This window comes from Galeopterus variegatus, unplaced genomic scaffold (genome assembly GCF_000696425.1).
Source record: "Galeopterus variegatus unplaced genomic scaffold, G_variegatus-3.0.2 Scaffold1273, whole genome shotgun sequence".
Lineage (NCBI taxonomy): Eukaryota > Metazoa > Chordata > Mammalia > Dermoptera > Cynocephalidae > Galeopterus > Galeopterus variegatus.
The window spans coordinates 41,932-64,602 of NW_007727384.1; the positions used below are offsets into that span (position 1 = coordinate 41,932).

Consider the following 22,671-nt stretch of genomic DNA (forward strand, 5'->3'; position numbering starts at 1 on the left):
TCTTTGATGATGTAGTTTTTGTTTGCTTTTTGTTTTCTGTACAGTTCCCAAGATTTTTTATCATAATGTATATATATTTCTTAAAAATAATTAAAAAAAAGACCAGCTTCTTCACGAGATTTACTACAGCTTTTTCCTCCACAATTAGAGTTGGAGAATTCTCTCCTTTTCAGGCTCTAAGGCGCTCAAACCCCAGAAGGCTGAGTGTGTGCGGGGTGAGCAGAGCGCTGACCTCTGCCGGGGAGAGGTCAGCCCAGCACAGAAGACTCAAAAGGGAGGAAGAAAAAGCAACGCCTCAGCAGGGAGTTTGACTTGCTTTAGGGCAGAAGAGCTTTTATAAATGAGTTCCCAGTCTCCCACGCCCTCTCACTTGCTCTCTTCTATTACTAGACCTGTCTCTGCGCTTAGATACACACACACACACACACACACACGGCACACAAGCGCACAAAGATGTACCCACAGACACACACAGCTCGTATTTCCACTCCCTGCCTCACATCCCTCTCTCCACCTGTCCCTGGAACTGTGGATAGACTGCAGTCCCTGCTCCAGAAGAGGCAGGTGATGGATTGACTGGGAATTTTTCTAGGCCCAGTGGCTCTCGAGGTCTTTTCATTCCTCCTTAACATGCTTGACTGGTGAGAAGAACGCAGCGGGCTTTTTCCCAAACCCATCCATTCCTATTGTCAGAAGGAGAAGGTGGAATGGTAAATCAGGGTGACCTCCAGCCAGGATGTGAGAGACTGGGCTGGGTGTTTGGGATGTGTCCCAGTAGGAGGAGCCTGGAAAGGCCTTCTTGTAAGGATGCCAGAGGCTTGTGAAACAGCAGCACTGCTTTATGTGTATATTCTACTCAAAATGCTTTCCTGGTGAGCCTTTTCCCAGTGCTGTTCTGCTCAGCTTGGTAACCATCTAGAGAACAGCAGAGACTGCATGGGCAGATGCTGGGGCTTCTAGAAAAGCGTGGCTCTCCAGCGAAAAGTACCCCATCAATCTGAAAGTACTTCTCAGAGGGAGAGCTTTTTATGCCAGATATGCAGGAGAACTGCATTGGTGTTGGGGTTCTTGTTTTGATGCTAATAAGAATCTCCAGCTGGATGAACCTTGTAGATCTCATCTAAAATTTCTATACAGAATTAAAGACAAGCAGATTCTCCATCAGTTTTCTACAGCAAATTGTCTTTGTTTTCCCTGGAGGATAATATTTCTTGGTACTGGCTTATCAAACTTCATTTTCTTCTGGGCCCTGGTTGTAGAAATGACTTTGGCTGTTGTTTTGCATGTTTGTCAGGTCTAATTCCAGGTCCTAATATTTTAGAAAAGCTTGCTGAACCTGAGAGAAAACTTAACTTTCTGCTATCAGCTATGTATATCTGCCTAGGCCAGCTGCTCACCATATGGGGGTAATCCTAGGTGAGAGGACATGGTTAGAGGGAAAACTGGGTTTGACATCTAGCCTTTACTCAGTCCAGAAGAAATGACCACTGTGCAGTGACTACAGCCAAGGAGGCAACTTCCTTGCAGGGAAAGGCTCCCTAGTGGGAGTGGGGATATGGGGCATTACAAAGTATTTCTAAAATGCCCAACCCACTGAAAACCTCATCAAGAAAACAGGAGTCAAACATTATCACATCGTTTCATAAGGAGAGAAAACTGGCCCAAGAGTTTGTATTCCTGGAGTCCTCCAAGGCCAGGCACCTGAGCTTACCTCATTTGGCACTAATTTTATAAAACTATGGGGGAGGGGGAAGCAGGGATATAGAAGAGAGAACTGTGTTCTCATTATTTGCAGGCTGTAGACAGCTATCTACACTCGCAGACCACACACTGTTGTAGAATTTAATTAGGCACCAAGGCTTTTTTTTTTTCAGTCCTGTAGTTCATTTTTGCCTTGAATGAGCTTTTCTTTCTGTTACACTGGTAGCAGGCACTGAATTGATCAGAGAAAAAGCCGACAATTTGTATAGTCACGATTAAATACAGTACTACATGCAACATAGCCTGGTACTGCTCCCGTCTATTGCCACAGAACAAATTACCATAAATTTAGTGACTTAAAACAACAGAAATGTATTATCTCACAGTTTATGACACCTTTTAGCTGGGTCCTCTGCTCAGGGTCTATAAGGCTGAAGTCAGGGGGCCAACCAAGCTACATTCTCATCTGGATGCTCAACTAGAGAAAAGATCTGCTTCGAAGCTTCCTTACGTTGTTAGCAGGGTCCAGTTCCTTGTAGTTGAAGGATCAAGGTCCCCATTGTCTTGCTGGCTGTTGGCCAGGGATCTCTCAGAAGCCATTTTCAGATCCTTGCCACGTGGTCCCCTCTATTTCATTAATGGAGAAACCTACTTTGCATTGAATCTCTTTCATGCTTTGAATCTCTCTGACTTCTTCTTTGACCAGCCACAGAAAACTCTCTGCTTTTAAAAAGCTCCTGTAATACAGTCAGCCCCATCTGGATAATCTGTATTTTAAGGCCAATTGATTTGGGACTTTAATGACATCTGCAAAATCCCTTCCCAGTCGTACCTGGATTAGTGTTTGATTGAATAAACAGGGCCAGGAATCTTTGGGGACCATCATGGAATTTTGCCTACCACCAGATTCAACAGCCCTCAGCTCTTCTCTGACAGGGACCCAGTTTAATTGTGAGAAAGGAGACTGGAACTGGAATCGAGCTGAATTCTTCAATCTTTTAATGGACTTATACCATAAGTTTCTTAAAATACTGAGAGCAGCTGTCTGTCTTCTTCTGCAGCCCTTTTCGTGAATACTAACAATGGCGCACATTGTCACCATGACAGCTGAGGAAACTGAAGCACAAAGAATTAAGGAAACTTTCCCAAGTTAGTAAGTGGCAGAGCCTAGAATCCAGGTCTGTCCAACCCCAAAGCCCAGAAACTCTGTTGTTAGGCCAGGCGACACAAGCAGAAAATCGCAAACCAGGAATTGGAAAGGAAGAGCTGCCATTGGAATCAAGGGCGTCTGGTTCCAGAGTGTGTGCCTTAGAGCACTCCTCATTAGCCTGGCTTTGCACCCCAAGAAGGTGAAAGTAACAGTCAAGAGACGGGTCGGACCCACAGGGAGGCTGAACGCTCTGGAGGAAATGTTCAGGCCCTCTTTCCTAACCGCACCACGCCTACACGGTCCGACCGAGAAATAACGGGGCGTGGATGTGGACAAAGCCGGAGGTTGTGGTGGAGCCTCAGCCTCTTTCCTCCTGGCTCCTTCCCTCTCCCTTTCTTCGACCCAGACGCACTTTTCCCTCTGTTTTGTGCAAACCTATATGCTGTTTCACGGTCGCGCTCTTCCTGTCTGCTTTGTGCCTTGAATTCTTAAAAAAAGAAAAAAAAAAAAGACTTCCGGTAAAATATCACCACAAAGCCAGAGAGAGCCCCCTGAGGGCATCTGATTGTTCACGTCCTGAACTTGGAGGGTTTATGTTTCTGACTGCAGGATGGGGCTTTCCGAGCCTTTCAGTGTGGGTGCCTGCGTGTAGAGGAAACTTCTGCAAAACGTCATTCCGGCCTACCCTGACGCGACAGCCAGGTTAGAGAGGACTTGTGGGTAACGCTGCTAATCCACCAGCGCCGGGTGGGGTGGGAGCGGGGGAGCAGCCTTTTCTGGGTGCCGGGCGGAGGAAGCGGAGCTGCCCACAGGCGGTTCCTGGAGCTCCTAGGTGTCTGCCAGCTGCACGCTGGCTGCGGCGAACTGCGTCGCGCTCGAGTCATTTGGGTTTTAGTCTTGTTAAAGGCTCAGGTGATTCTTCCCCGATAACCTGGAAGGAACTTGCTGGTGGAAGAGAGTGATTAAGAAACAAGGGAGTGTGCCTCATCAAAACTGCAATCGCCTGACACTGGTCACAACCCTCGCCACTGCGTCTCAGACAAGGACGGCAGCACTGCGGTCCTGAGAATGCCCGTGAAGGGAGCGTGCGCGTGACGTGCGTGCGCATAGACGCACGCACAAGGAGGAGAGGGACCTGGTGGAGCTCTGTTTCCTTTCTGAACCTGTTTTCCTGAGATACATTTAATAATTCTATGAAGCAGAAACTAAAAAGGAAATCTGAAACTTCCCAAGCACAAAGGAACAACCTGCAAAGAGAAAGGGCTTTAATCTGGCTGTGATTCAGAAAACACCTATTGCTCCCGGATTTATAAAGATGTCATTTTCTAGGCAAAACCAGCTCAGATAGGCGACACTGTCTTTGCAGCAGTCTCCTGAGGCCTCCCTAGAGACTTTGCATCCGTTTTGTTAAACGCTGATCCCCCAGTGCTTCGCCTTTGAAAATCACGCCCAAGGCAGGATCCCAGCATAAACCCGGCAAGTCCCCAGAAGAGGCAAGCAACACAGCAGCCCAGGAAGCAGGATCCCCAAGTTTTAGTCCTGGCTGTTGCTAACTCCCTGTGTGACCTCGGGCAAGTCCCTGAACCTCTCTAGGCCTCAGTTTCCCCTTCTGGGAAAATAGTGGGGGGTTGGATCCTTTCATTGGTGAGGTCCCCAATTGCATTAATAGCCAGTGAGTCTAAGATGAAGGCTTTTCAACTGCATATATCTCAGCAAGGATGAAATAAAACAGCTTTTCACTCTTCAGGTGCAAAACAGAAAGGAGGCCAATCCTTTTGGTTGCTTGAGTAGTCATTAGGATGCCAGCTGCAAACTTTATTTCCCTCTGGGATCATGGACAGCCTCACCGGCCCTGCCAGGAGAGCTTCTCTTTAAAACAAAGCTGTTACTTTCATGTTGCTGGCATCTGCATTTGCTCTCTGGATAATTCAACCCTTGGGTGCCCTGGTGTGGATATTTGCAGGGGGGTGGGCTGAGAGGCAGCTGGCAGATCTCAATTCAACGTTCATTGGATTTAAGACCCTATACTCTCCAAGTTAATTTTCCCAACTTGCACCTCACAGGTTAATACTGGACCCATGTGTAATGATACATAATTTGAGACTTGTAAAAGCTGTCTTGGACTTGAAAGAAACACACTCTAAGCCAGTAAGGTTGTGCCCGGCATGCAAGAGCAAGTATTACAGGTAGCAAGAGAGCCGCGCCCTTTTGACGTGATTTCAGAGTGCCATGCGGGTGTTTAGGCCTCTCAGCTGCCAGGCAACAATACCACTGCAACCCTGCAAGCATCACTCCTCCCACCCCCAACTTGCTCTTTAACAACATTGGAAGGCAATTGTTCACAAAGGGAAATTCGTTATTTTTAATAGAGTCAGAAATATCTCGAGGATTTGAAGTGATGCAACAGGATTGTCCTAATGGTTTCTAAACTTTGTTTTTAAGACTTCTGGGGCCAGAACCATAAAGAAATGCCTTGGGGCACCCTTCTACCTTAGATAACCGAGTGGTTTGTTGGCGTTGCTGGAGACTGACATAGCCTGAGCTGGGATGTTTAGCTGCTTGTGGGGCGGAAAAAAAATGTTAAGAAAAATAATTGTTGTTTTTGCAAACTATCTATTTAAAAACAGAACCTCAGGAAGCAGATTTCTGTTCCAGTGCTGGATGAATCAGAGCTTACAAAATATAAATACACATTAGCAGGAGGAGGCTTCCCATAACCCATGTGCTTGTATGTCTTCCCAGACCAGGAACCTCTGAACGCCTGTTTCTCATTCCCAGTAGAGGCAAGAAAGAGACCCATAGTCAAAACGGAAATAGTGGAACATTGCTCAGCCCAAGTTTCAAACCCCTGTAGGACTGTAGGACTTTTTAATTTTTCTTTAAAGGCAACTGGTTTTTAGCTGCACACTTGCTCATTTTTGGGTAGACAGGTGTAAGCTATTTAGAAAGATGGGAGACCCACGCTCTGGTTCCTTTGGCTCTTTGCTACCTAAGAAATATTACTAAGTTAACTTTGACTCTCTGACCCCTCAGATCAGCTAATAAACATGAAGCGCTTAGACCACAACTTGCTCAAGGGGCAGTGTAATTATTTTACTTAAAAATGATGTCAGGTGGCAATTTAGCAACAAACTGGCTTCCGGGCTATTTAATTCAGCTTAACAAGGAGGAAAACATTGTAATTAATGAAGAGCTTGTACTTTAGTAGAGTTATTCTCAAATTTTACTGTACATAAGCCAGGGAAAACTGGGGAAGATAGAGTTTGAAAATGCATATTCCCAGGCCCCACTTCTGGTGTGTGATCTAATAGGGGCATAGGTTTGGCCTGGGAATCTGCATTTAAGAGAAACCTGCTTGCAAATCATCCTTCTGATCATCACTTAGTCTACTTGGCTGTTAGTCAATTAAGATGTATCTTACCCCCCTTTTCTATTCCAATTCTTTATTGTTATAAGTCTAGACTATCAGGACAGTTTCCCTCCCTAAAACACCTAGTGTGAAGTTATTATTTTTCCTGGTTTCATGATATATTCTAATGCTAGAGTTCTAGTTCACCAAGTTTCTGGACCGAAAATTCACTTTTGGGGCCCCTTTAAAGAGGGCCCAGAACATCCATGGGGAATGAATGGTAAAGTCACTGAGTTCCTTCTTTTCCACTCCCCCGACCCTAGGTTAACCTGTTGCTTGCTTCATTCTTTTTTTTTTTTTTTTTTTTTTTAAAGATGACCGGTAAGGGGATCTTAACCCTTGACTTGGTGTTGTCAGCACCACGCTCAGCCAGTGAGCGAACCGGCCCTCCCTATATGGGATCCGAACCCGGGGCCTTGGTGTTACCAGCACCGCACTCTACCGAGTGAGCCACGGGCCGGCTCATTGCTTCATTCTTTCTGGAGAAAGGGGAAAACCATCCTTCACGGTTAAGGTCCTGGCTTTAGGCTGTGCACAGAGGAGCCTGATCTATGCCCTCCCACTACCAGGAGTGTCCCAGACAGAAGGCTCATTAAGACAACAGCCGTGAATTTCAAGACCACTTCCCTCCTGGAATGAAAGAATTGCAGAGGCTCATTAAACTTTTTTCTTGGCACAAAAGCATCTGGCAGCTACCCAAGGAATTCTGGGGTCCTGCAGGATCCAAGTTTACAAACCACGAGAACAAGGTATTGCTTCAGGATGGTGTTTGACTCCACTAAACTAGACTGTCTCCTGGCTAGTAGGATCTGTACTTCCTCTCTCTGACCTCACCTTGCAGAAACCAGCTGTCTACCTGCAGAGGTTAGTTACAAGGTATTGCTACACTAGGGCAGGGAGATATCATGGGAATCCAGCCTCATTGCTGTCCAGGTCCTTCAGGCTGCCTCCCCAACAAGCCAAAGCACGCTGTTGGCTGTTCCTGGGGCTGTCACGGACTCCAAGTCCCTCAATGGCCTCTGCTCACACACAAGGAGCCAAGGACACTTAAAGCCTGTCACCCATTCTTAAACAAGGTGCCCATCAGAGAACATGATTCCTAGTCCAGTAGGAAAAGGAAATAGTTTTCCAAGAACAAAAAAAACCAATCCCCTTCAGCTTGTCCTCCATTCAAGGTACATTGTGCCAGTTGGAGTTAGTTATACTACAAAAACTGGAGGTGGGCCGATGGGCCTGAATGTGGAAGCGCTGGGGGACAGCTCTGCAAAGGGTAAGCTTCGACTTCCTAAGCAGAAGCAGGGAACTCCTGGCGACTCAGCACAGCTGCCGGAAGCTGTCCATGTGCCTTTCACCATGGCTCATCTCTCACTGCAGAGGTGCCCGAGGCAAAGCTCCCCTCACTTCACCCCACAATGTGGAGGCAGGGTCCTGAACCTCCTCTGGCCTCCAGCAGCCCCAAGTGAGAGAACCATGGCTTTCCTGCCCTTTACAGGAGCAGACAGCCCAACTCTGGAACCTCATGGAAAGCTGACACCTGGCACCCCAAGGCTACATGGCGAGGCCAGCTGAACACTCACACCCTGGGAACAAGGTCATGAGTAGATGGGCCCCATGACCAAAAGTTTGTAACTACAACTCCTGTGCAGCGAGGAAACTGCCCAACGGGTAAGCATGCAGAAGCTGCAAGGGTGTACTCTGTGACGACAGGACATCACCATTAGTCCAAGTAGCCAGGAAAAAGAAGGCATTAAATCTCCGTCATCCCCGAACACCAGTTCCAAACCCTTTAAAACCCTTTAAGTGTGCTGGGTATTTCCTGTGAGTGTTCACAAACAATTCACCTCCAGACTACAGGCCATGAATCCAGTGGTGTTTATTCAAGCAGTATTCACACTTGCTGTCAAATAACAAGGGAATCAGGACTCCCCAAGATGCGGCTCCCACAGCTCCAGCTTCACAGCAGCCCCACGGCGTTTGAGAACTTCAGATGAATTTTGTGGTTAAAAAGGATTTCAGTTCTTCATCCGTGCCGCAGTCAGGCATGGGCTGCTGTACCCCGTTTGTCAGAACAGACTCAGTGGGGTGGCAAAGGCACAGAGTAAAGCCGGGTGGGGACTACTTAAGCTTAGAAGAGGCCACACTGTTCCGTGTTTTCATACAAAAAATTTAATAAATATTACTTTTCAAAATTTATTGCCAGGAACAACACAAAGATGCATTTTTATGTTCATATAACACTAATAGGACAATACAAAGTATCTTCACGGTCTCAATGGTGAACCAACGAGATTACTCTGTTTTTATAAGCCTTTTTGATCTTAAACTTCGTAATAGCACTTTGATTTCCTCATTTAAGGCAGGCAGTGTACTCTAGGGCAAATCTAAACAGTGATCTTACTGAACATTTTATGGTTCAAGTATTCAACTAGCTTATTAGAATACTCCCTAAATGTAGATTAAAAAAAAAAAAATCAAATCTACAAGTGGTTCAGTATTACATATGGATGGTGAAAATAAATCAGAATTTACAAAATAAGATTGGTATGCTTCCAACTTCACACAATTGATATTTTTAATGATATTCAACCACTCATATTTTGGCTAAGTCATAGCTCAACTTGTTCCCTTAAACTGCTCTGTAGCAGATCACCTGCCTGTCTCTTTTCAATTCTAAAGCAGGAAAAAAAAAACAACAAAAAACCTGTTCTAGACTAATTCTCAAACTGCCTCAGTCAGTCCTTAAAACGTGTTTTAAAGTTATGCTATAGGAGGTGTTTTAAACATGTGACATCGTACAAAAAAAGTTTCGTCAGTACTCCAGGCACAGAAGCCCCATCCTATGGTTTTAAAATAAACTATTTTCAAACACCTTAATTTTGGCTTATAGGCAACACGTAATGAGAAAATAAGTTCAAAAAAAATGAAGCCATACATTTACAATGCTATCAAAAACCTTCAATTCTAAACACATACATATAAATAAAAAGGAATGATGTTTTAAGGCTCTTGATTATTAAGTTAATAAATCAAATATACACAGTGATTAATAAAAAAGAATTATTTACATAACTATACAAAAATTCTACTTTTGACACATTTTTCCTCTTTAAATTCTTCATTTTACCAGCAACTGCTGACATCAAAATCCCCCCTCCCCCAACGACGACAACAAAAATACAATAAAAAAAATAAATAATAAACTCATTTGTGATAGTTGCTGTGGTTCTGAGCTGCAAAGGCACTTTCAAATACAGAACTACTTGTACGTCATCATAAAACCAATATACAAAAACAACTCAAGAGTCAATAAATATAAATAAACTATGATCCTAAGACTGCATCACCATAGGACATCTGGCAGGAGCGGGAGCTCAAGGACTAGGGGCCGGGCAGTCTCCTGGGAGCCTGATCCATGGGTCGGCTGCAAGGGAACGTACACCAGGGCACTTTCAACTAGTTTTTGCATAGCTGTGAGATGCAGCGCTCGATTTCCCAGCCAACCACAGAAACTACCATTGCCAGTGTAAGCCAGCTTGTCAAAACTTAAATTAACACAGGGTTTCTAAGTCAACAACAGCCTCAGACTCGAATGACACAACAGTTTAAACAACTACAAGCCCCGAGTGCCCTCAGACTCTACCTAGCCGTGGCGGTGCCCGCTGTCTGCTATACGATGTACTCCATCCGGTTTAAGCTCTGGGCACTCTCCAAGTCTCTGTTGTCCTGTTTGTTTGTCCAGTTTGGGTGTTTTGTCGGCGTGCCATTGGGGGGCTTCTCCTCTCTGTCTACCAGCGTGTATGCCGGCTGTTTGGCAAATCGGGCTTTCTGCTGGTGTTTATCCATGTCGTCCTCTTCTACTTCGGAGTTGTGTGTCCTGATTTTAGACATTTTGGAGTTTTTGTTCTCGTAATCCTTGATGGGGACCGTGTTGGTGCCGTGCTTCTCAATGGGGTTCTTGATCTGGTTGAGCTGTTCGCGCACGTTGTTGGTGGTGTTGTCCTCAGAGGCCGAGTGAGCGTGGCTGCTCGGCTTCCGCCGCCTGCGCACACACCAGTAGAAGGCCGTCACCAAGCAACAGATCCACGCCACGGTCAAGATGGAGCTCAGCAAGGGAACCAGGAAGTCTGCAGGGCAGGCACAAAATCAATTAACCCTCAAAATAAACCCCCCAAAGCAAGCCATCACAGGAACAAGAGACCAGTGGTTCTCCTGTCCTTAGACCCTAAGAGGAACACCATGTGGACAAGTCCCTTTTCATAGCTATATCTTGTCACTTCACAGCTTGATAAGTGCTGGGGTAAGGGCCCGTGGAGACCTTGACACCTCTCCCTGGAGAGACCAGGTAGAGCAGCAAGGCTCTCTGACTCCATCAGAGAGAGCAGTGTCTGGTTAAGTTGAGGGGAGTTTGGTTACTTAAGCAGCTCAGCATAGGAGTGAGTTTTCAGAACGATCACAGACCCGATCTGAGCAAGGACAGTCCCAATGGTCACGTGCCCAACTTCTCACCTAGCTAGAACGATGACACTCCAGATCCTCAAAAGGGGAGTCTGGAGATCCTGCAGGGCTATCAAGCCATCTATAAGCCAGTGCCTCCCTGTGCTCAGGAGTGGCCACCCCACAACACCAAAATGCCAAGTCAGGCTTCACAGAGCTTTGAGCTCAAGGCACAGCTTTAGGGCTTTGCAACAAATCAGGACACAATACCTGTTCTGCAGGGGCGCCTGTGGGCAAGAGTACACAGCTTGCGGGCAGGAAAAAAGGAGCAGGTAGAGCTCTGCCCCCACTGGCCATATGACCTCGATCCTGTAAAGCTGGCCTCTGTTTCCTAAACTGGGGGCTCCTCTGGAGGAGTGTGGGGGGCACTGTCAGGTAATTCCCCTGCTGGTGGTTTTACTGGATGGTGTGATGAGATCGATTTGACAGTCAGCACAAATGGGGACTGTTCCCACTTGACACCTACCCGTTCTATTCTTCAGAGGACGCCTCTGAACTCTCACTTCTGCAACAGCAGCGATAAGTGAGTTGTTTCCATCACGTTTACTAACAAGATCTATTATTTTGTCAGTGATTTCCTTGATTGGGTTTCCATCATCCCGTATGTCTTCAGCCGACTAGGGAAAGAAAAGAATTGTCAGACTTATTAGAGGAACACTCATTGGTAGCCTTTATTCAAAATTTCTTGATAACACACGTTCGTGGAAAAAAGGAATTAATATAAATGTTTCCAGGAACTTTTAAAAATACCCTTGTATGTAAAGCTATTTCAATGTATTTGCTCCATTTTGATATGGTTAACTGAAGTTTGTTAACTGCCTTGTAGTCAAATAATTATGTGGGAATGGGACTTATACTTACAATGGCCACATGTATTTCATTGTTGGCTGAAGGCGAAGGCTCACAAGCTATGTAGATCGAATATTCAGCAGAAACATTCTTCAAAATATTCAAGTTCCTCAATTCATTGCAAATATGCTCCGTGGTAAGACCCTAAATGATTTTTAAAAATTGGCACATGTAAGATATTGGAAGAAAAAAAAAAAAGCTGATGTTCTCTTAGTTGGGCTAAATTCAAGCCTCCCTTTCCTGTAAGACAGGAATTTAGGCTAAGGAGAAGTAGCTCCTAGCTCGTAGCACTCCTTTACAGACTCACACCATCTCCAATTGGAAAAGAAGTTGTTACGTACCGGTGACATCATCTCTTTGTTAAAAGTGAATGTGATGTTTGCACAGTTATCCTGGTAATAGGAATCAGAGGTGCACTTGGTCTTCACCGGCTGGAGACTAGAAGAGCGACACTCACCCACCCCAGTGCAGGGGCGGACAAAGCACTGGTCATCCAGGATGGGGATGCAGCTGTGTCCGCTGGGGCACTCACTGTGCCCTTTGTGGAGCAGGCAAGGTCGAGGGCCACACCAGACCTGGATAGAGAAAAGACAGGAGCTGACAGCTTAGCAGGAATGCACACCCACGATTCCAGGACACACGGGAACTGCAGCAGCCCTCCTGCCCTACCTTGGAGCAGGCAATCCTTCCATTCAGGCACTGGCAGGTGTTACAGTCATCGTCCCATTTGGCCCCATCTAGTATCACACTCCCCACAGTGATGCAGGGTCTCCCTGAAACTGAAAGGTGGAGACGCATGAGTGGAAGGAGCTTCTTTTTTTCCATAGAATGGATCACGATTCCCAATTCTTCACTCCCTCTTATGAGATGGTTAGACCCACGCCCACTGCCAAATAATGATAGCTCCTCCCACAACAATGGGCACATGTATTGCCTGCTCCTGACTCTGTGCTTGGCCCACGTAACCTGCTTTGGCCAATGCTATGTCAACAGATGTGACATGAGCAGAGCTTATAACCGGGCTTTCTGTTGCTTCTTGCATGCTTGCCATTTGCTACGAAAAGAACATGGCCCAGATAGAGCTATATAGCTGCTCGGCAACCTGAACCCAACCTATAATACGATCACTCTGCCCATGCTGTGCACCTATGAACAAAACTCAACACTTGCTGCAAGCCACCAAGTTTGGGGATGGTTTGTAACATGGCATTAATACAGTAGAAGTGGACTAAAACCAACAGCTACCCTGTTTTAGGGGGACCCCACTGGGTGCTCTTTCCTCAAGCATAGCACCCACTTGTGAATAGTCAAAATGGTGACTGTGATGCCTGTTCATAAGAGACATGAACAGCTCGGCCCTGGCACACATACCTTCCTGGCACTTGGCACCGCTGTGCCCTGGAGGGCAGACACATCGGTAGCCATTGATCTCGTCCACACAGGTCGCCCCAAAGGCACAAGGTGAAGACTGGCATTCGTTGATGTCTAGAAGAAATGGACTTCAAGGTTAGGGTACAGTGGAAGGCACCAGTGTCGAAGTTTTTTTTTTTTTTGACATAACATACAGATCAAAAAACATGCAAATAAGTATAAGCTTGATAAACTTCCACTCATGTAACCAAAGAAACAGATTAGCATGCCAAAAGCCTCTACACCAGGCAATGACCCACAAAGATCACCACTATCCTGACTTCTAACAGCTGAGAACCATTTTGGAAGGCAAGAATTTTTAATTAAGTTCCTTTTTCTCTGACAGGACAATGGACAGCAAGCCTGGCAAACTTTTCCCAAAAAGGATCAGAGTAAATATTTTAGGCTCTGCAGGCCACAAGGCCTCTGTCAACACAACTACTTAACTCTGTGGTGGTATATCGTGAAAGCAGCCACAGATAGTAAACAAATGAGCGTGCCTGTATATCAATAAAACTTTATTTGTAAAAACAGGCAGTGGGCCAGATGTGGCTCCTAGGCTACAGGTTGCCAACCTGATTTAGAAACATGAAACAGACAAAACCTACCCCTGTCTTGTGCTGAAGTCCAGTCAATCCCAGACTTGGGGATTTCAAGCACCAGTAAAATTTCAAGCAATTTGAGGACAAGAACAAAAAAATAACTATTCCACAGGCGGGCCTGTGGCTTACTTGGGAGAGTGCGGTGCTGATAACACCAAGGCCACGGTTCGGATCCCTATGTAGGGATGGCCGGTTAGCTCACTTGGGAGAGAGTGGTGCTGACAACTATTCCATTACTCTTTTTTTGGCAAAATAAAGGGCATGTCAAAAAAAATGTAGAGAAAAAAGAACAAACTAAGTTTCCTGGAAAACTGCATCACTTGCCCCCACTTTTGTGTTTTGATCATTTCTCCAGGAACTCAAACCTATCACAGAGCAGCTTTCAGAAGCCACAGTCCTGTCCCTCCCATCTGTGTGAGCTGTCCCAGACCAGCGCAGCTGTGGTTAATGTCCACTTGCGCACAGTTTCATGTTAGTCACAGGGAACAACAGCCACTCTCCTCAGGGCCCCACTGTAGACCAGTAGTCAGATTCTGTGGCTGTCACTCTCTCTCCTAAAACAAGGCAGGCCACACCACCCAGGAACCACCAGTCGTTACCTGGGAGGATCCAGCCAGGCGCATCTTAATCCCAGCTAGCAGGGGAGATGACTTGCTTTGTCAGGACTACTTAAAGGAACTGAGGCCTTAATTGTTTTTCAAGATGAGAAGTCTCAGGCTGAGGAGTGGAATGGGGGAGGAAAGGCACCAGGAAAGCAGACAGGGATGGTTCTTACTTATTCTGCAGTCGGGCCCGGCAAAACCTGGGGCGCATTCACACCGGTACCAGTTGTCTCCGTCCACACAGGTGCCACTATTATAACTAAGGAAAAAACAAAGACTGCCTCGGTTACCAACCTCCCAGGCCATGGCTCTGGCTGCCAATCACACGTAGTAGCCATTTACAATCAGCGACCCTCGCTCCTGGCCTAGGGAACTTAAATACTGATGTCTGGGCCCCACCCCTAGAGAGTCGAACTGCATGGGCCTCGCTTGTAGCCCAGGCATTGGGATTTTTAAAAAGCTCCCCAGGTGACTCTAGTGTGCAGCCAAGGTTGAGAATCACTGCTCTAAATGAAGACACAACCTGGCTAATTAAAGTGTGGTCCACGGAGCAGCAGAAGCCACATCACTTGGGAGCTTGTTAGAAAAGCAATCTGGAGCCCCACCCCAGGCCTCCTGAATCAGGACCTGTATTTTAAACCAGATCCCCAGGTGACTCCCATGCATATTACAGCTGACAAGTGCCAGCTTAGAAGGTGGTCATACTAGGGCCGGCCCCGTGGCTCACTCGGTAGAGTGTGGTGCTGACAACACCAAGGCCACGGGTTCGGATCCTATATAGGGATGGCCGGTTAGCTCACTGGGTGAGTGTGGTGCTGACAACACCAAGGCCACGGGTTCGGATCCTATATAGGGATGGCCGGTTAGCTCACTGGGTGAGTGTGGTGCTGACAACACCAAGTCAAGGGTTAAGATCCCCTTCCCGGTCATCTTTAAAAAAAAAAAAAAAAAAAAGAAGGTGGTCATACTTACCAGGGATGAGGGCTGCAGTCATTCGTATCTGCAAAGAAAAAATAACAGGGAGGTCTTCAACAGGGAAAGCGGTCTTAGTTCTAAGTAAAAATCCTACTTATTTCCATAATACCCCAACGATAAGGCTGTGGTTAACACCAGCAAAATACACTTAAAACCTCTGCTAAATTGGAAGCAGGCCTGCGCCACACTTGGTCTCCTTTGCCCTGGGACACATGTACGTAGGACGAGCCCCGGGAGGGGCTGGAAGGCGAGGGTGAGAATGGAAGGAGACAGACTGCGGCTGGTCAGTCCTAGAGCTGGAACCGAGACACCATCTGTGTCCACTTATCTCACTGGCGACTTTCTCATGCCCAGGTCAGGGCTGCATCCCATCAAGTCATTAATACAGGCCCCGATGGTGCCACAGCAGACATCAAACAGCTCTGCTTCTGGTTTCGATTGTGAGTCCCCGAGGGTGTCAGGATGGGCTCCAGCAGCCCTGGGAGAGTTCAAGGGGAAGGACACTCACTCTGAGTACAGATGGGCCCCTCCCAGCCTTCTTTGCAGACACACGTGAAGGACTCGCCATTGACCACGCAGGTGCCCCCGTTATGGCAGGGGTTGGGCAGGCAGCTACTGTTTCGGGCTACAAGACAAGAGCAGATAAGACCATATTCCCTGAGGATCCAGAAACAGCCTGGAGGGGCAAGAACCAGACCCAGGGAAATGATTGTAAGCTCCAGGAGCTGACCAGCAGACGTGCTCATGTGGCCACACCCAAGGCGAATCCCACGTGGGGCAGAAGTTACCTATGTTACAGGTCGTTCCTTCCCAGCCACCGGGACACATGCACTTGAAAGCATCCCCTTCGTCATAGCAGGTGCCACCATTGTTGCACGTGGCCTCATCACATTGGCTGTCACCTGGAGGAAGAACATCTTGGTGTGAGTCCCAGCCAGCCTCCTCCCACAGAAGAGAAAGAGGGGGTCCTAGAGACAGGACCCAGGATCGCCCACCACTTACGCGAGTGGCAGGTCTTTCCTTTCCACCCATTTTTACAGTCACAATAAAAGTCATTGACCAGGTCGCGACAGGTGCCCCCATTGTGGCAGGGGTTCTGGCTGCAGTCATTAATATCTAGAATCAAAGAAACACCCAGCTGAAGAAGAGCTCCAGGACTGCTCATCGCACATAAAAGCCAAGACTTTCCTACTGCTCCATCCAACCCATGTTCCCAGAAGAGCTGAGCAGTCCCAGAACTTCACACAATCACCCTCTTCCAGGAATAAAGGAGCTCCTAACTGGGTTACTTTGAATGCCACAAGTTAGACAGGAGGCAGGCCTCTGGAACTCCCACGGAAATTAAAATCAAAATGAATAGAAATTAAAAACAAAGATTACTTTCCACGCAAGCAGGGATATTTATTATCTTAATTACACTAACTCTATAGCTCCTCAGTTCCTCCCCACCAGCTGTCATCAGCATTAATAAATGCAAACGAGATACAAGCCATGCTGTCCCATTGCAGAAACTGTTGGGGGTCTTACTTCTTACTTCCTGAGATTTCCATGACAAAGAAAGGCTTCCCAAGTTGAAGTGAGAGCCTCCCACACCCCTCACCCTGCCCACATCCCAGAGCTGTCAGTCCTAGAAAGACCACAGACTCACTGGTTTCACAGTAGGCCCCCTCCCAGCCGTCACTACAGATACACTTGTAGGAGTTGACGCCATCAATGCAAGTGCCACCATTTCTACAGGGGTTGCTCTCGCAGTCATTAATATCTGTGAAAGGAAGAAAAAAGGAACTGAAGGACAAGTATTGCCGCAGCCAAGCACCGTTCCGAGGCTTTCACGGCTGCCTCCTGAGGAAACGCACCTGGCACCAACATTCTCAACTCCATCAGGAGTTTCCAATTTCTCGAATTAGACAGGTGGCTTATCAAGCAGAGGCTTCCAGAGACTGCCTTGCCCATTTTATTTAATGCCTTCCACATGCTGAGCTACTTGCTGGGAATGGGTAAGAAACTCCTACAGAAAAGAGGGACCACCCAAACTACTAAGATTCCAGAACATTCCAAACTAGACGTGGCAGCTCAGAGGCATCACAGTGGTCTGATAAATCGAACATGACCTCAGTCTTAGATCCCAGGCGTCGTGATAAACCTATACCCGTCTCCCTAGTCTTACTGTTTCTGATTAAGACAACTCAGACTTGAATGATCCCAAGCTGGGCAGAGGCAGGACGGGGGAACACATGTCCCATTCCCCAATGAGGGGTCTTACTTTCATGGCAGTATGTTCCCGTGAAGCCTTTGTTACAGTCACAGGTGAATTTGCCTCCCGACTGACTCTTGCACTTCCCGTGGGGACCACAGACGTTGGAGGAAATATACCGCACCCCTTCAGGCGTGTCGTTGGAAGCCATGGCCACTGTGCAGCTGTCAATCACTAGAAGACAGGCTCAGGATCAGATCACAGCACAGACCCACAGACATGGCATTCCTGAGCCAAAGACCTAAGCCAAGCCCACTTTTCTGGAGACGGGCACCCTTTGGCTAATGAGGATAAGAAATGGAGAGGCACCCAAGGGGCCAAGACTCCGGCACGTGCTGTGTTCACCTATGACGGGTAAGGCTGAGACTCCAGGCAGAGGGAATTTTAAAAACATTTTTCTCCCTGTGTAGCCAAGAAGTCCTCATGCTCACGGGCCCCTTCTATCTGACCTCTGACATCTACCCCATCTGGTCAATGTTTGCTACGGAAAAAGAACCAGCTCTACCTTCTTCCTCAATCTTACTTAAGCGAGCCTAAAGTACAAAAAGCTTTAAGGTTGTGCCACCTAATACAGCAGCCCTGGGCCGCGTGTGGCTATTTACATTTAAATGAACTAAAATTAAATGAGTTTCTAATTGTATAGTCACATTCTAAATGCTCAATGGCCTCAATGGTCTGTGGCTACCATACCCGCCAGTACAGATAAGGAACATTCTCACTGCTGCAGAAAGTTCTATTGACAATGCTGCTCTAAGGAGTCTGTCTCGGTGGCTTTGCAAATCAGCCCACCCCAGAAGAAGAATGATAAATGGATTTCACGTTCTCTACCCCGGACTACTTATAGACTCGGCCCTTCCACTGGTGGACCTGAATAGATTGTTTCCACCTGTCTGGCTTCCCTAAATGGTCAGATAAGGTAGTTTCAATCTAGAAGCCCTCCTCACCTGTACACCACTTCTGAGCGTATCGGGGGCAATGGCTAATGGGGAAGACAGAAGAAAGTCTGGAGACAGCCAGGTCCCAGGGGAGGGAGATACCTTCACAGGGGGTCGTGCGGCAGTGGTCTTTCAGGTGGGAGCAGTTCTTGCCCTCATAGTCCTCAGGGCATTTGCAGAAATAGTCGCTGGCACGGTTGTAGCACTGAGCACCGTTCTGGCAGGGATTGGGCTCACAATAATCTATGTCCAGCTGCAGATGTCAGGAGCAGGGCAAGGGGGAGGGATCAAAGTAAAACAAAGCGTAGTGATAACTTCTCTGGGGTAGCAGACACTGGAATATGCCCCTTTTATCTGCTTCTATTAGGGGACACCCTGTGTAATACATCTTTTTGCCCTAGGGACTGCCACAGTCCAGGTAAGCATTTGAAAAAACAGGGCAGAGTGGGAGAGAGCGCGCCAAGCTGGAGAGACAAAACAGAACACAAAGCCAGAAAGAGGGCGGGCTCCAGACACTGAGGCAGTCATTCGTCAATATCTCTTCCACCAGCATTTGTCTAGCAGGTTCCCTAATCAATAGGATGCTAACAGATGTCATAAGACTCCAGACACACAAGAGCCAAGAGAAGAGCAGGGGGAAGGGAGAGGGAGGAGAAGGCTCTGCCGTATGAATTTGGCCATCTGGGCTTTTGTAACCACTCACCTGACAGAGGTTTCCAGAGAAACCAGTGGGACACAGACACTGGAATCTGTTGATTTCATTCTGACAGTGACCCCCGTTCAAACAGGGGTTGCTGGCACATTCATTGATGTCTCTCTCACAGTGATCGCCTGCATAGCCAGGTGGACAGATACAGCGATACCCATTAACCAAATCCTGGAAGAGGAGAAGGGGAGAGAGAGACATGCTGTTTTTCTGTGTATTGCACCAACACAGGGCTTCAGCGGTTTAGCATGACTGTTGTGGTTCGGCTGATTCACCGAAATAGCCAAATGCCAAGCCTCTCAGTATGGGTTAGAAGAATTTCTACACTCCTGCCTTCAAAATGACTCCCCAGAGGCTGGGGTAACATGAGCCCCAGGGAAACTTCCAGAGACTTCCGTTTCACCTGCATTTTTAAGTCTCACAGGGACAGACTTTTCCCAGTGTCACATAAACCTTAAGATTTGTTGTCAATCGTCAAGGGTTTGATTTAAGCAAAGATTTACGTACCCGACAGGAGGCGTCATTCTGACACTGGCCAAGGCAGTCATTAATATCTAAAAAATAAATAAGTCATCATATTAGAGAAGCAATTTACATTGAAATTGGACTTAATTGAAAAGCCTTCTCAACTCAGGACAGATAAAAGTTTCAAATCAGATTTGCTGTGTGCTTTCCCTGACATGAGGTTATTACATTGGGTGGGGACCCTCCCTAATTCTTCTAGATTGAGGGAGTGAAACTTCACATCATTGTTTCAGCAGCCTTATCAGAGTATGGCCAGTTTTAGCAGCTAATGAGCCTGATAAACTGCATGTTTTCATTGCTGCGCTGACTGCTCCCTCTCCAAAAACATTCCCGCTATACAGTTTTCCTTCTACTCAAGCCTTAGGGCTGGAGCCCACGTATGGACTGGCACAACCCTTCAATACCAAAGTTTCATGAAAATCAAAGTCAAAACAAAGTCACTCACTTATGTCACAATTCTGACCCATCCAGCCTGGAAGGCAATCACAGTAGTAGCTCGCTATCAGATTCTTACAGGATTTGGCATTTACACAAGGTTTGGCCTCGCATTCATTTGCATCTGAAAGGAAACAGGAGTGAGCAGTAAGGAATGAAGTTTTACCCCTGCCCCCACCCCCCCCAGAAAAATAAAGACACCCTACCAATAGAGACCATCTGAAATATGAGACGTTTTTAATAAGGTAACTAAATAAAAAATACTAGGCTCCCAAAATGCTACTTTGAGCATTTGGTCCCTCTCCCTGGCCATTATCCAATAATGAACCCTAATTGATAACCAGCAGCCGGAAAGTTAACGCCCGGCCCCCAACAGAACAGCAGAAAGGCACCAGGCATTTCTGTGTAAAACCCCGCACAGCCTAGTTGCTGGGATTTAAATGTGACGAAAAGAATGCAGACAGCTCATTCCTCATGGGAACAGCAGAAAGGCACCAGGCATTTCTGTGTAAAACCCTGCACAGCCTAGTTGCTGGGATTTAAATGTGACGAAAAGAATGCAGACAGCTCATTCCTCATGAGATCATCCCCGTTTGGAACCCAGCTGAACACTCTCCGGACAGACGACTGACATGGTTCAAGGAATCCCACGACTTTCCCACAGGGCCTAAAAGAGCTAGGCCATTTGCATTCAGGTTATTTCTCCCAGGCCCGCTAGAGTCTTGATAATAAATTACTTCTTAGTATGATGGAGCGTGAACTCACCCCGCTGGCCACATGCTTATCTTTCTTAACAGCTCTGATTATCAAAGCCAACCTTGGTACAGGAATTATAGTCGTAGGAATTTTCTTACCTAACTGGCACGTTTTGCCAGTCCACTGGGGCGGGCACACACACTTAAATCCGTTAACCAAGTCCAGGCAGGTGCCCCCATGGGAACAGTTATTTGGAGAACAGTCATCAATATCTGTTCAACAAAAAGGGAAGGGAGTTGACAATTTAATTGCAATCCATTTATATTAGATAATGCAACACCACCCTCACATGAAGGGCCTTCACTTAAGAACCAGACACCTGCTCCAAGTAAAGCTACAGCAGGACAAGTGGTACGGTGACGACAAGGCCTTGATTTTAGCTTTAAATCCCCCACTGCCCCAGTTCATTTAATCCCCAACCTAAGCAGTGACAGGGAGAGACAGCTGGATACCTGCAGAGCGAAAACCCAACGGTAACAGGGACATCTATATCTGCCTAATCTTTATTTTTAAAGAAGAGTTTCATCATGGCTTAGAGGTAGCTAAGACAAGGAAAAAAAAAAATAACTTTACAGGTAGAAAACCTTATTCCTCTCATTTGCTCAGAGTTTTCCCAAAATAACATACCTGGGGGCCATGACCCCCGACTTCGGCACTGGACTGTAGAGCCCTCTTAACAATTGATTTATTGCATACTTATGAGGTGTGCCGGGTCCGGTTTGTGAATTTGCTCTCCAAGTCTTCACAACAACCCTCAGAGACAGGAAGTGCCACCATCCCATTCAAACAGGGCATGGGGAGTTACGTGGCCTGCCAGAGTCCCAGTGTTGGGCAGGGGCTCCAGTGCCAGCCCAGGCAAGCTGACCCCAGAACCCACATCCTTAGCTGCTCTCATGGTGCTGATGACAGGGATTCTTGGGCCTGCCTGCACCTCAGAATTCTAGAAACTTGTTAAAGACTGCAGACTCCTTAATTCTGGAGGGAATCCATGGGACCTGCACTGTTAAGCACCCCAGGTGGGTCTGACATAGCCACATCTCACAGCCCAGGGCACTCTGTAGCCTGAGTCCTTCTTCTGGGGCAACCTAGCCCTATGCCAAAATTCAGTAGTGACAACCTCCCCTGCAGGCAGCTTTTCCATGGCTGCAAGGAGAATAACCAGTTTGGAGGAGGCAGAGCTCCAGCACGCACGAGCAAAGGAAGCAGCTACTCCACAAGGACAAACGCTCTACCTTGGTGGAAAGGGTAGGAGTTACTGGGAGGCTTCCAAGCGGACAAGCCACCGGACTGCCAACTGCACTCACCCCTCTCCGCTGAAACAGACACATCACTAAGACCAACGCTGGCCAGGCCCAGGTATCTGCCCCCACCTCCCCGCCACCCTGTATCTTGACACAATGATCCTCTAGCACAGACACAGACCAAAAACTGGACTTACTTGTGGAGCACGTGGGACCAGTCCAGCCCGGAGAACACTCACACTCAAACCCCAAGGAGGTCTCCTTGCAGCTGCCTCTGTTGTGACAGGGATCAGAGAGGCAAGCGTGCTCAGCTGTAAAAACCAGGATGGCAGTCAGCAAGGGACATCCAACTTTATGCTGCCTACACCCCGTCCCCCCTGCAACCAAATCCCACACCTTGGCCACCAGCTCAAGCATGTTTCCAAAAAATAAACAAGAAAAGCTGTGTGTGTGATATAACCCTGCTGTGTCTAGGGAAGAAAGGCAGTCATCTTTCTTGCTAACCTGTCTGCAGCCACACTCCATGACATCACAGAGCTGGGGTCATTTCATCTCATGCCGCCTCCTATGCTAATCAGCATCATGCCGTCCCCCCCCCCCCCCCTCCGACATCCAAACAACCAAACA

At 47.2% G+C, this 22,671-nt stretch overlaps 1 protein-coding gene across 1 annotated transcript in view; it reads right to left on the bottom strand.

Moving 5' to 3' along the window:
* Window positions 1-8,116: 8,116 nt before the first annotated feature.
* The window catches only part of JAG1 (jagged 1), a 36,262-nt gene continuing 21,707 nt past the window's right edge, over window positions 8,117-22,671 (bottom strand). Inside the window, exons 7-25 of the mRNA XM_008576005.1 lie at window positions 22,242-22,355; window positions 20,902-21,015; window positions 20,058-20,171; window positions 19,595-19,641; window positions 19,085-19,258; window positions 18,484-18,634; window positions 17,456-17,620; window positions 16,841-16,954; window positions 16,195-16,308; window positions 15,981-16,094; window positions 15,701-15,817; window positions 15,190-15,217; window positions 14,391-14,476; window positions 12,975-13,088; window positions 12,273-12,382; window positions 11,945-12,178; window positions 11,616-11,747; window positions 11,221-11,371; window positions 8,117-10,384 (exon numbers count right to left, since the gene is read on the bottom strand). Coding sequence (XP_008574227.1) covers window positions 9,927-10,384; window positions 11,221-11,371; window positions 11,616-11,747; window positions 11,945-12,178; window positions 12,273-12,382; window positions 12,975-13,088; window positions 14,391-14,476; window positions 15,190-15,217; window positions 15,701-15,817; window positions 15,981-16,094; window positions 16,195-16,308; window positions 16,841-16,954; window positions 17,456-17,620; window positions 18,484-18,634; window positions 19,085-19,258; window positions 19,595-19,641; window positions 20,058-20,171; window positions 20,902-21,015; window positions 22,242-22,355 — 2,651 coding nt within the window. The 3' untranslated portion in view covers window positions 8,117-9,926. The remainder of the gene's footprint in view (window positions 10,385-11,220; window positions 11,372-11,615; window positions 11,748-11,944; window positions 12,179-12,272; window positions 12,383-12,974; window positions 13,089-14,390; window positions 14,477-15,189; window positions 15,218-15,700; window positions 15,818-15,980; window positions 16,095-16,194; window positions 16,309-16,840; window positions 16,955-17,455; window positions 17,621-18,483; window positions 18,635-19,084; window positions 19,259-19,594; window positions 19,642-20,057; window positions 20,172-20,901; window positions 21,016-22,241; window positions 22,356-22,671) is intronic.